Source organism: Canis lupus, chromosome 17 (genome assembly GCF_011100685.1).
Source record: "Canis lupus familiaris isolate Mischka breed German Shepherd chromosome 17, alternate assembly UU_Cfam_GSD_1.0, whole genome shotgun sequence".
Lineage (NCBI taxonomy): Eukaryota > Metazoa > Chordata > Mammalia > Carnivora > Canidae > Canis > Canis lupus.
Window position 1 is genome coordinate 62,838,086 of NC_049238.1, and position 13,786 is coordinate 62,851,871.

The window sequence follows — 13,786 nt, forward strand, 5'->3', positions numbered from 1 at the left end:
TAAAGTGTTGTATTTGAGTATTCCCTAATGCCATATAATGAAGGAAAACGTTTGGGAGAATATTAACTGAGGAAACAAACTTACTCGACGTAGTATGTCCCATACTGAGGGTCCTCTATTTTCTCCCAGCCATAAGGAAGTTCTGGAAATTAAAAAAAAAAAAAAAAAAAAAAAGAAAGAGATGGAGTAAAATGCCAGATTCAAAATCAACAGAGAAGAATTCACCATGAGTGAATTTAAGTGTCTTTTATTTCATGACACTAATATTTGGGAGACAGACAGAAAGCTGAGGACTGGCTTTAAAAGAACAAACATGGTTTGAGTCCAGTGGCTTCTTCAGTAGCTAGTGAGTGTCTCAGCAGGTAATTAGGAGCCCAGAACAAAAGATGACATTCAACTCAAAGGTGTTTACTCAAAACTGAAGAAACAAAAGTTAATTATTTAAAAAATCATCTGGTATAGATCTTTCATTTAAACAGCTTGACAATGCAAAACACACTTACCCTCTAGTTCAATACAAGAAGCAGCTGCTTGTTCAATTTTTCACCATTATACATAAGTTTTGTCAATTATTTCTGTTATTCTGACCCATTTCTCCCCTTGAAAAAGCCTTGGATTTTTGCCATTTCTGGTGGGCAATTGAGATTTCCTTGAAATCTAAGAAAATATCTACTTTCCCTTGCATTAACTTGAGTTTCTCAAGGAAAATGTAAAATAGCTACTATAGTACCTTGGGCAGAATCCATATTTTCGTCTGGTAACAGAGAAATATCTTACACAGGATTATTACATATTATTCATTCCAGGTAACTGATCAATGAAATATACCCAGAAAAACTGACGGTAGCTGAATTTCTGATAGCTAATAATAATAATAATAATAATTCTAGTCTTTCCAATAGAAACCCTGTTTCTTGACCTTTCTTGGCCCTCTCAAAAAAGAATCCTCTTTCCTTACCACTCTGCCTGTTTTCCAAGTTAATGCTTCTGAAGAATCATTTTATTAGTTAGAAATGGATTAAGTTGGCAGGAATGCTTCTAGCAGGTGGTTTTAGTGCTAACAACTTATACACAGGAGTCCAGCAAGAAGGAGTTTGTTTTAAAAACCCAGTTATACACTATGATGATTCAATTTTTATTTTCAATTTCTTTTAGTGTTTTCCTGCTAGGCTGAAACACACACATGTGCACACAATGTATGTTAGACAACAAATAGGCTTAGAATATATCCAAAGATTTATTAATTTCCCTCATTTAGCCAAAGTTCTGATGCATTGACTTTTTTTTTTAATTTTTTAAAAAATTATTTACGATAGTCACACAGAGAGAGAGAGAGAGGCAGAGACACAGGCAGAGGGAGAAGCAGGCTCCATGCACCGGGAGCCCGACGTGGGATTCGATCCCGGGTCTCCAGGATCATGCCCTGAGCCAAAGGCAGGCGCTAAACCACTGCGCCACCCAGGGATTCCTGCATTGACTTTTTTTAAAAAAAGATTTTATTTATTTATTCATGAGAGACACACACAGAGAGAGAGGCAGAGACACAGGCAGAGGGAGAAGCAGGCTGCATGCAGGGAGCCAGATGTGGGACCTGATCCCAGGACTCCAGGATCACACCCTGGGCCGAAGGCGGCGCTAAACCCCTGAGTCACCCAGGAATCCCCTGATGCATTGACTTTGTAAATAAAAATTTCATTGTAATGAAGCTGACAAGCTATATAAACTATTATGCTCTAATAAAATTATTTCACATTCAGAATAAAGGGGGAGAATAGATAACTAGCCTCTTGATGTAAAGCTCTGAATCACCTTCACTCCTTTTTTCCATCTTATTTTTCTGCCTGTGCGTGTATATGTGTGTGTATACATATGTATTGTGTGTGTGTATATATATATATATATATGTACATATATGTATATATATACAGAGCACCCCAATTGATTGATTGATTGGTAGTTCTGAAGCTTGGTGAGTTTTTGTGATTTTTCTTTTGAAGGACCTGGCTGAAATGTCTGAGATGGAAAAGACAGGAATAGTTGAAAATGGCTATGTGAAAACAGAACAAAACAGCTGAGAATCGGATCCCTGGGTGGCTCAGCAGTTTAGTGCCTGCCTTTGGCCCAGGGTGTGATCCTGGAGTCCCAGGATCAATTCCCGCAGTGGGCTCCCTGCCTTGAGCCTACTTCTCCTCCCTCTGCCTCTCTCTCTGTGTCTTTCATGGATGAATAAATAAAATCTTTAAAAAAAAAAAAAAACAGCTGAGAAGACTTGAGACACACTTCAGCTCACTTTGATCATCCACAGCTATGAAGCAAATAATTGTCAATTAAGTAGGTACAATATTTTATGACAGGTAACCATTACATGGAGAGGAGTATTTGTTGGATTATATCTGGAAAAAATGTTCTTTAATAGTATTACCCAAAGCATTACCATTAAGGATCCTCCATGAAAGAGATCTCTTTTAACAGTTTCTTGAAATAGCATGGGAACTGAGTGATGCTGAGTGAGGATGGATCCTCTGACTGCACCATAACTGAATTTATGCTTTCTCTTTAGAAAGTTTGGCAAACTGCAAGAACTGTTTAAACCATTTGATATCTAAAAAACTCACAAGAATGTATTAATGCTTAATAAGGATAAAAGATCAACATAAATATATTTCAGCATTAATCTGGAAGTAGATTCAACATTTTATTTGGCAACTAACAAACCACAACCCTTTCTTTAGTTTAAAAAATTTTTTTTATTGGAGTTCAATTTGCCAACATATAGCATAACACCCAGTGCTCATCCCGCCAAGTGCCCCCCTCAGTGCCCATCACCCAGTCACCCCACCCCCAGCCGCTACTTCCCCTTCCACTACCCCTTGTTCATTTCCCAGAGTTAGGTGTCTCTCATGCTTTGTCACCCTCACTGATATTTTCACTCATTTTCTCTCCTTTCCCTTTATTCCCTTTCACTAATTTTTATATTCCCCAAATGAATGAGATCATATAATGTTTGTCCTTTTCCGATTGACTTATTTCACTCAGCATAATACTCTACAGGTCCCTCCATGTCGAAGCAAATAGTGGGTACTTGTCGTTTCTAATGGCTGAGGAATATTCCATTGTATACATAAACCACATCTTCTTTATCCATTCATCTTTTGATGGACACCGAGGCTCCTTCCACAGTTTGGCTATTGTGGACATTGCTGCTAGAAACATTGGGGTGCAGGTGTCCCGGCGTTTCATTGCATCTGTATCTTTGGGGTAAATCCCCAGCAGTGCTATTGCTGGGTCATAGGGCAGTTCTATTTTTAACTCTTTGAGGAACCTCCACAGTTTTCCAGAGTGGCTGTACCAGTTCACATTCCCACCAACATTCTCCATATCCTCTCCAACATTTGTGGTTTCCTGTCTTGTTAATTTTCACCATTCTCACTGGTGTGAGGTGGGATCTCATTGTGGTTTTGATTTGTATTTCCCTGATGGTAAGTGATGCAGAGCATTTTCTCAGGTGCTTGGTGGCCATGTCTATGTCTTCCTCTGTGAAATTTCTGTTCATGTCTTTTGCCCATTTCATGATTGGATTGTTTGATTTTTTGCTGTTGAATTAATAAGTTCTTTACAGATCTTGGAGACTAGCCCTTTATCTGATATGTCATTAGCAAATATCTTCTCCCATTCTGCAGGTTGTCTTTTAGTTTTGTTGACTGTTTCTTTTGCTGTGCAGAAGCTTCTTATCTTGATTAAGTCCCAATAATTCATTTTTGCTTTTGTTTCTCTTGCCATCATGGATGTATCTTGTATCTTGCAAGAAGTTGCTGTGGCCAAGTTCAAAAAGGGTGTTGCCTTGTTCTCCTCTAGGATTTTGATGGATTCTTGTCTCACATTTAGATCTTTCATCCATTTTGAGTTTATCTTTGGGTCTGGTGTAAGAGAATGGTCTAGTTTCATTCTTCTGCATATGGATGTCCAATTGTCCCAGCACCATTTATTGAAGAGACTGTCCTTTTTCCCATTGGATAGTCTTTCCTGCTTTGTCGAATATTAGTTGACCATAAAGTTGAGGGTCCACTTCTGGATTCTCTATTCTGTTCCATTGATCTATGTGTCTGTTTTTGTGCCAGTACCACACTGTCTTGATGACCACAGCTTTGTAGTACAACCTCAAATCTGGCATTGTGATGCCCCCAGCTCATGTTTTCTTTTTTAATATTCCCCTGGCTATTCGGGGTCTTTTCTGTTTCCACACAAATCTTAAGATGATTTGTTCCAGCTCTCTGAAGAAAGTCCATGGTATTTTGATAGGGATTGCATTAAATGTGTAAATTGCCCTGGGTAACATTGACATTTTCACAATATTAATTCTTCCAATCCATGAGCATGGAATATTTTTCCATCTCTTTGTGTCTTCCTCCATTTCTTTCACAAGTGTTCTGTAGTTTTTACGGTATAGATCCTTTACCTCTTTGGTTAAGTTTATTCCTAGGTATCTTATACTTATGAGTGCAATTGTAAATGGGATTGACTCCTTAATTTCTCTTTCTTCAGCCTCATTGTTAGTTTATAGAAATGATACTGACTTCTGGGCATTGATTTTGTATCCTGCCACACTGCCAAATTGCTGTATGAGTTCTAGCAATCTTGGGGTGGAGGCCAAGTGCACAGTTGGCCGAGCATCAAACAGAGAGGCTCAAGGGTCCAAACTATGGGGGTAAGTACAGGTGATGTCAGGAGGCATACCCAGTTGTGGAGATGGAGAGTAGCACTTCTAGTAAAAAGTTCTGAATGTTCCTACAACACTAAAAGCAACTGTGGCTGCTCTATCTAAAGAAAGATATAATGAGGATGACCATATAACATATCGCCCACTTCTGAGAGTAAAAGAGGACACTATTATTAATTATGCTGGGACAAAAGGAATAAGCTGGGTTAGTCCGGAGCCAACCAAGACATATTGTCACCTTTAACGTAAAGAGCATTAGGGAGACACACTCATCTAATTTTTCAAATTTCCACAGAGGGGAAAGCAGGGGAGAAACACTCCAGTTTCTCTGAGCCCTCTTCCGTTCTTCTCTAAGGAAGAAACAGTGTCTGATCTGCCTGAAGAGGTTGGTTGGTTGGTTGTTTATTTATTTAAAGATTTTATTTATTTATTCATGAGAGACACAGAGAGGCAGAGACACAGGCAGAAGGAGAAGCCTGACGTGGCACTCAATCCTGGGTCTCCAGGATCACACCCTGGGCTGAAGGCAGCGCTAAACTGTTGAGCCACCTGGGCTGCCCTGCCTGGAGAGTTTTAGAGAATGAATTCAGTATGCTTGGCTCAGGGTCTCTTGGGTTCCCCTCACTGTTCTGGATGTGAGCCTGCCGGCAGAGGGTGCAGTCAAGTCTGATTTGCCTGCCTGCAAATCAGAGGAAGCTCCAGCAGAACAGAAGTCAGAGATTGAGTAGTGAAGGCTGCCTCCTAAAGGGGTGAAATGCCAGTAAGCCCATGTAGATGCCGAGCTAAAGCCATGTTCACTCATCAGCTAGCATTCTAAACCAACACTGTTTCCTGGATCTGATTTCTCTATTGACTCTAAACAAGTGAATGAAGACAGACTTTACTATTTATGGCTTCCTCCCAGAACTTCATAGAGATTAAAAAAATATTTTTAAGAAGAAGACTGAAATAATCTGTGGGATAGAGTAGCTTCTTTCCTTCCTTTCCCTCTCTCCTCCTTCCAAACATTTAAAAAGAAAGAGCAACAGGGATTGGAAACTATATAGGGAACAGAGCAAGAGGAGAGGAAGAAGCAAATATGCCTCTGAGCATCTGGCCCGGATGACTATGAGCATGGTGCCTATGACAGAAAGAGGGATGGGGTGACTTTAGGAGAAAGATGTTCAGTTTCGTTTTAAATATGTGTATTAGAAGTGCTACTAGGGCAATTTTTTTTAAGTCTCAAATGCAGTAGGAAATACAGAAACAGAATTCAAAACAGGACAATACTAGAGATTCAGTAAAAGGTCCAGCTATAATTAATTAATAAAGGTCTAATGATAAATACATTCTACAAGGGAAAATAGGAAAAGGCAGAGAACTGAACTGGAACAATCAGTGTACAGGAAAAGGAAGGAAGACCAGAAATAGAGACGTGCCCGAGCAAACTAACACCACATTCACAGGCTTTAAAAAGTCAAATTCTCTGGTATTACATATCTAGTTTAAAGTAGCTGGTTTCACCATATGGAATCTACTGATGAAAGCCTTATAGACAAGGGCAGTATGTTATAAACACCCAACAAAATACAGAGATCTTAAGTGCTCATTCAGTTATAAAAATGAGTTTTGGCAATTTGCATGTCCTTCCTAACTGCCACCCCAGCAAGGTGGAGGACATATTCATCATTCCAGAGAATTATTTTAATTCACCCACTTTCCCATTACCCACATTTTCCAAGTGCTATCAGCATAGATGGGTCTGCCTGTTGTTGGATTTTAATTAATGGATAATTGAATACCTGTTCTTTTGTGTCTGGCTTCTTCTATTCAATAAGTGTCTGAAATTGTTGAGTGTTATCAATAGTCTTTTCTTTTTTACTGTTGAGTAGTATTTCACTGCATGAATATACCAAAAATGATTTATCCATTCTTCTGTTGATGGGCATTTGGAATGTCCCCAGGTTTGAGTTATTATGAATATGGCTGTCATGATCTTTGGGGAACATGTGTTTTCATTTCTCTTAAGACAATGCCTCATGGGCAACTGTGGAAAGTTCTCTAGAATGGTCACATAATTTTACATTCCCACCAACTAGTGAAAGTTCCAGCTACTACTCTACAATCTCCCCAATCTTTGGTGTTCTCAGTGTATTTGACTGTAGCCCTTCTAAGAAGTGTGAATGACCTCTCGCTGTAGTGATGACTAAGGATGATGAGCAACTTTTCATGTCTTTATTGTCTATTCCTTTGTCTTCTTTGGAGAAGTGTCTGAGTTCTTTGGCCATTGTGAAAAACAACTTTATTGAGGTATATTTTGCATATCATAAAATTAATCTGTCTTAAGTGTTCAAAACAATGAGTTTTAATAATTTACTGAGTTGTGCAACCATCACTACAATCCAGTTTAAGAACATTTTGGTCACCCCAGTAAGATCCCTCATGTTATTTAATCTCTACCCCCATCCTCACTGTTGGGCAACCACCACTGATCTACTTTCTATCTCTATAGATTTGCCTATTCCAGACATTTCACATAAATGGAATCATGTAGTAGTTGGTCTTTGTGTCTAGTGTCTATCACTTAGCATAAAACATTGAGGTTTGCTCATGTTGTAGTATATATACTATTTCATTCCTTTTTATTGCTGAATATTATTCCACTAGATGATTACACATTTTATTTATCCTTTCATTAGTTGATAGATATTGAATTGTTTCTACTTTGGGGCTATTATGAATAGTGCTACCATGAATATTTACACGCAAGTCTTTGCGTGGACATATGTTTTCATTCCTCTTAAGTAGATACATACCAGTAGAATTGTTAGGTGATACACTAAATCTATTTTTATCCTTTTAAGCACTGCCAAACCTCTTTCTAAAGCACTTGTACCATCTTACATTCTGCCCAGCATTATACTAGGGTTACCATTTCTTCCTATCCTTACCAATAGATGTTATTATCTGTCTTTTCTGATTATAATCATTCTAATGAATATACAATAGTGTCTCACTGTGGCTTCAATTTGCATTTCCCCAATGACTAGTGGTGTTAAGTAGCTTTTCTAGTCATTATTAAGCATTTGTATCTTTTTTGATGAAATGTCTATTTAAATATTTTGCCCATTTTAAAATTTGGTTGTCTTATTAATGAGTTATAACCATATTTTACAGATTCAGATATAATTCCTTTGCCAGATACATATTGCAAATCCTACAACTTTGTCTATTCATTTTCTCAATAGTGTCTTTTGATGAACAAAAATTTAAAATTTTTATTAAGTACAATTTATCAAGTGTTTCTTTTATGGTTCATACTTTTTTGGGGCCTAAGAAATCTTTGCTAATCCTAAAGTTATGAGGATATTTTTCTAAATTTTCCTCTAAAAGCTTTAGGGTTCTAGCTTTTATGATTAGGTCTCTGATCCATCTGAAAATAATTTTTGAGTATGGAGTGATGTATAGTTGAAGTTCATTTTCCTTACGAATATCCATCCACTTTTTCCAGCACCATTTGTTGCTCCCCTTTTCATTGAACTGACTTGGCAACTGAGCTGTAGATTAAGTGATCATATGTGTTCATCTATTTCTGGATGCTATACTGTTCCAATGATCTACTTGTCTATCCTTATGTCAATACCACAGTCTTGGTTATTGAGCTTTATAGTAATTCTTCAAATCTGGTAGCCTATGTCCTTTATCTCTGTCCTTTTTTAAGACTACCAGGCTAACTGGAGCCTTGTATTTCTATATGTATTTTAGAATTGGCTTGACGATTTTTTCAAGACAGACTTAGTGGGTCTTAACTGGGACTGTATTGAACCTAGATATCAATTTAAGGAAAATGAACATCATTAACAATAAATATTGTTTATTTATTATGAATAATAAAAATATTATTAATTCTGTGAACGCAGTGCATCTCCTCGATTACTTCAAGTCTTCATTAATTTCTTTCAGGGATATTTTGTAGTTTTCAGTGTATCTTGTGCATCTTTCAATAGTTTTGCTCCAAGGTATCTTTTTTTTTTTTTAAATATCATTGCAAACAATTTTAAAATAATTCCATTTTCCAATTGGTCTTTCCTAAAACTAATCTTAATATTGCAATCATGCTGAACAAAATGTATAAATTGTTTATTTTATAGATTGGAGTTCAGTCTATAGAAGGACTACCTGAAACTCACTCATAGCCATTCATTTTTTAACCAAGGTAAATAATTTCTGATTCAGTGATATAAAATGAATGCAAATTTTATTCATGCTCCCTCTATATTAAAGAAGGCATAGCAAACAATTTTGGTTGGAGTAAAGTCTATATTTATGTGTAAGACTATACTATTAAACACCATATAATACACAAGATAGACAAGCATTATTACCTAAGAGTTCTTAGAGAAATTTTTCTACTAAGCAATAAAAATAGTGTGGGGGCAAGGGTATATTAAAGACTTTCACTAAGTCTCTACTAATGCTCTAAATAAAAGATCAGCCATAAATACTAACATATCTATCCTAGCGATACTAAATTAAATATATTTTTGAAGGTTCAATAGCCAATAATAAGGCTACCCTGTAGTTAAGAATGTATCTGATTTATTAACATATTTATTTAGAAATTTTTAAATTTGTCTTTAAAACAAATGTAAAAAGGGGGCATTTTTATTAAGATTTTTATAAAGGATGTCATTGTATAGTCCTCAAAATGAAGGAAATAAAATATAAAATTAGGTGCAAGGATGTAATTACAAGTCAGTTAAGTATGATATCCACCCATTGCTTATGTGCTTATGTACATTATAATTTGTTTGGGGTTTTGGAAAGCTCACTATCCAAGCAAGAAGAGAGAAAAGGGATTAGGTGAATGAGCACAATATAAAAGATTTCCGAATCTCTACCTCCATCTTCACAGTCTTCAGGGGCTTTGGCTTTCTTACAAAGACGAGGATCCAACCAGGTTGTTGTCTTGGTGTTGTGGCTGTAGAATAAAGATCTCAATTAGAAACAGTACGATGAAGAGGGAGAAAAGTATCTCAAAAGCAAAGATTAAAAGTGACCAAAATGTATATGTTTGCACATTATCTCCTACAGCCTCTGTACACCTCGGATTCGATCTCAGACTGCTACTTCAAAACTTCCGTAAAGGGATGGTAATGCTAGAGGCACTAAAGTGAGAAAGAAGAATCTACAGAAGGGGAAAAATACCAAGTACAGATTAACAGACACTGGTTGAAACAGTCAAAAATGTTTCAAAGGTTGGGCATATAGCCCCATACTGTGCATTATCCTGTTGAAAAAGCTGCATCGAATTCCTTCCTTGTTTGATGCTTGCTATTTTGGTGTTGGCTGAATTCCTTCCTTCCTCCCTTCAAAAAACATTGTATTCCTTGAGTACCTGCAACATGTGGGCTGTGATATAGTGATGTGCTGAGGGCTGGGATACAGTTGAAGAGAGAGAGATGCCCCTGCCCTCATAAGTGTTCTTTAAAATGAAAGCATTTAATAAAATAAAAAAACCTCCAAACCTCTATTTCTGCAATATGCAAGTAAAACTGATGGGTATAGTTAACTCTACTCTACAAGATATGGGCTATATACCACACAGAAAAAGAAAGCAGAACCAAAGGTCCCACTCCACTCTTCCACACACTCCTTTTTATGAAGGAGGCCGTAGATGCTTTCAAAGAGCAGTGCAACCATGTAGTAGATACTAATGCTAAAACAAAGCCATCACACTGCTGAGTAGACGGTGTTATAGTTTAAACATCAGAATTATGAGGATATTAAAGAAATAAAAAACCATGGGGGAAAATATTCAGGAAAGTTATTATCAAAGCAGTGTGAGATTAATAACATGAACAAAATATCATTCCTTGTCATCTTTATTGTAAAATGAATTCCCTAATCTCTATATTAATTACTCTTAGGAAATTAAGCCAATGGTTTCAGAGAATTAATCATACCTTCTATGTCTTTTCTAACTCCTGAACCACCTAGGGCCATGCAACCATTTCTTATGCATTACCAGGTAGGATACTAGCTGGTAGACTGTGGCAGAAACAAGTTTTTATGCTGAATAATGGATAATCTGAAGAGGAGACACTGGGATTGTTTCTAGAAAATCTGTGTTATCCATTCTGTCAAAGAGATAATTTCTCCACACTCAAGCCAGTTAAATCAATTTTAGCAACATGAAAAGGATCAGGACTCCAAAGAGGCTTAGTAGCATGTAGACTGTTAGGAGAAAAAAAAAAATCATGTACATATCTCAGTAAACGAAATTCACAATCGCTACTTGAGAAAAGCTTAACTTTGGTTTCTATGATCCAAAGTTTTCATTCTTAAGTTAGCAGATGCAGGCAATCTGCTAGGATTTTACCTATTTCCCAAGGTAAAGAAATGCCCAGAGGGGCTATATTCAAAACATAATAGCTAAAGGCTATAAAGACCTATTTTCATACAGATGCATGATTTAACAGTAGTAACACAGACCAAATTTACATTAGCTGCAGCAGCAAATACTATTTAGCTATAGGGTGGTTACAAACCCCCTATCAGATTTGCAAATATTTGTTCCTATTCTGCAGGTTGCTTTCCACTCGTTGATTGCTTCCCTTTGCTGCACAGTTTTTAAGTTTGATGAAGTCTCATTTGTCTATTTTTGGTTTTGTTGTCTTTAGTTTTTGTGTCATAGCCAAGAAGTCCTTGCCAAATTCAATGCCATGAGACTTTGCCCCTGTGTTTTCTTTTAGGAGTTTTATGGTTTCAGGTCTCATATCTAGGTCTTTAATGCATTTTAATAATGTTCAACTATAATGGCATTTCTATTTTTTTAATGGCATTTCTTTTATAAATTCTCTCTCCTCTCTATAATTTACTAACTTATCCCCATTTATAGGATAAAGCACTGTCAGGTTCGATATCTCATACCCTGTTTCTAAAGATACTCTAGCCACTTCTAACAGCTTTACATCTTACTTGGGGATTTAGTCCTAAAATCAGAATGAAAGTCAAGTCTAAATTACCTTTGAACAACACCTTTAATTGGCCATAAAGAAGAGCATATACCCGATTTTGTCTGTTTTTGCATACTCCTTGTCATTAATGTTTATATAAGTATATAATATAATCAATAATGCGCCATGTATGGTAAAAAGAATACAATATACACAAAATGTATGTCTTTTAAATACTATGAATCCGATTTGGTAAAGCAAGATCCTCAGTCTATGGGAAGGATGTGGTCCCATTCTATGTGACCAAATGAGGAAACAGGTTCAATGTCTCCCATCCCCAATTCTTTTTTTTTTTAGATTATTTATTTATTTATTTATGAAAGACCGGGGGTGGGGGGAGAGAAAGAGAGAAAGAGAGAGAGAGAGAAAGAGAGAGAGAGAAAGAGAGAAAGAGAGAGAGGCAGGCAGAGACACAGGCAGAGGGAGAAGCAGGCTCCATGCAGGGAGCCCGATACAGAACTCGATCCTGGGACTCCAGGGTCACATGCTGGGCCAAAGGCAGGCACTAAACCACTGAGTCACCCAGGGATCCCCTCCCTAATTCATTTTTAAGGACATATTCCTTGACTGTGGTATCCAGCCCTCAACATTTTGTTTTTTAACTATTATATTCTATAACTTCACTACATTATATATTCTGCCTCTGTGAAAATTATTTTAAGGATGAGAAATACAGCTGCATAAGAATATAAAAATGCTTCATAATGAAACTTCCGAAAAAATTATTGGCATAATATTCTCTGGTACAAACCATAAAAAATTTATTCTGATCAAATACATGTGATATCCTGTATCTCTATAAATACATTTATACTTTATATTAATAGTGCTTTCTCATAAATTAGGGTTTGTCAATTCTTATTGTACCAATTAGCCTGAGGATCAATGATATTTCTCTTCTATGTCATTCAAATATGTTGCCTGAATACATCTAGAAAATGTATAAATGAAAATATTTAACTCCGATAATAAATATGCCCTCCATCACATGATGGTAATTCTTGAAATGCTCATTAGGTTGGACAATCTACCAAAAGTTTAAAAAAACATCAAGGCAAAATACCCTTCATTCCTACATTTTTCACTATTAGTGATAAACCTGTTTTTAATCCTTCTTTTTTTATAAAACCAGAAGTCAAATACATGACTTGTTTGTCCAAGTCAAATAAAAATGAAACACCATCCAGGAAAATCATCAGATTAAGAATTAACTGTTACTAGTATGAAAAATCTCTTTAAAGAAACAAAAAAGAAATGGAAGCCTTGTGAAATGAGGATAAAGAAATGGTAAGACAAAACCTCACAGTGACAGGGCGTGTTAGGAGAGATACAGACATTTGCTTACTCAATGAAGTAGACCATCCCTGTGTCGGTGTAGGCCATCTCCCAGTTTTTGGGTAGTGGTTCCAGATTCTCATCTCTCATCATATAATTTCTGAAGTCCATGGAGCTATTTGTTTGGTTATAACTTGGGACAGTCTTCATCCAATCAGATGACTCAGAGTGCCTCTCTCTGTTTTCTGCCATTCAACACAGAACAGTGTGCAAAGAAGGTAAAGTTACACTCTCTTCAAACAGCTCCCTTCATTTCCAACAAAATGTTAAACATTTATTGCACATTTCCTTGTGCATTATATCTACGCTCCTACAAGTTCTGAAGTAGCAAATAGACATACTGAATATTTTTCATCTGCTAAGTGACATTAACTCAGTCTAGCACCTCTCATGCCAGTCTGGGAAAGAAGTGAAAAGCAACCCTAGAATCAATTTGGTACATTGTGACTACTGACAGTAAGGGCTGTAGGGGTGCTTACACAATCCCTCCATGGGCCAGGCTCTAATTGAAGCGCTTTATATATATATGAACTCATGATCCTCACAGCAGCCCTGTGATTACTTATTATTACTATTCTGGTTTTTGGATTATAGATGAGGAAACCAAGGCACAGTGAGGTTAATTTTGTAACAGCAAAGTCAGGATTCAAATTTAAGTGGTTCATGCTCTTATGTGCATGAACCAACCTGTCTTGTATACATTTTAATACAGGTCTTTAAAATAATACCAGTTTTT

General features: G+C 36.7%; 1 protein-coding gene across 3 annotated transcripts in view; it reads right to left on the minus strand.

Moving 5' to 3' along the window:
- The window catches only part of MAGI3 (membrane associated guanylate kinase, WW and PDZ domain containing 3), a 235,061-nt gene that overhangs the window by 55,603 nt on the left and 165,672 nt on the right, over positions 1-13,786 (minus strand). For all 3 annotated transcript variants that reach the window (XM_038562293.1, XM_038562292.1, XM_038562294.1), the window contains exons 5-7: positions 13,061-13,235; positions 9,598-9,677; positions 85-142 (exon numbers count right to left, since the gene is read on the minus strand). In XM_038562293.1, coding sequence (XP_038418221.1) covers positions 85-142; positions 9,598-9,677; positions 13,061-13,235 — 313 coding nt within the window. The remainder of the gene's footprint in view (positions 1-84; positions 143-9,597; positions 9,678-13,060; positions 13,236-13,786) is intronic.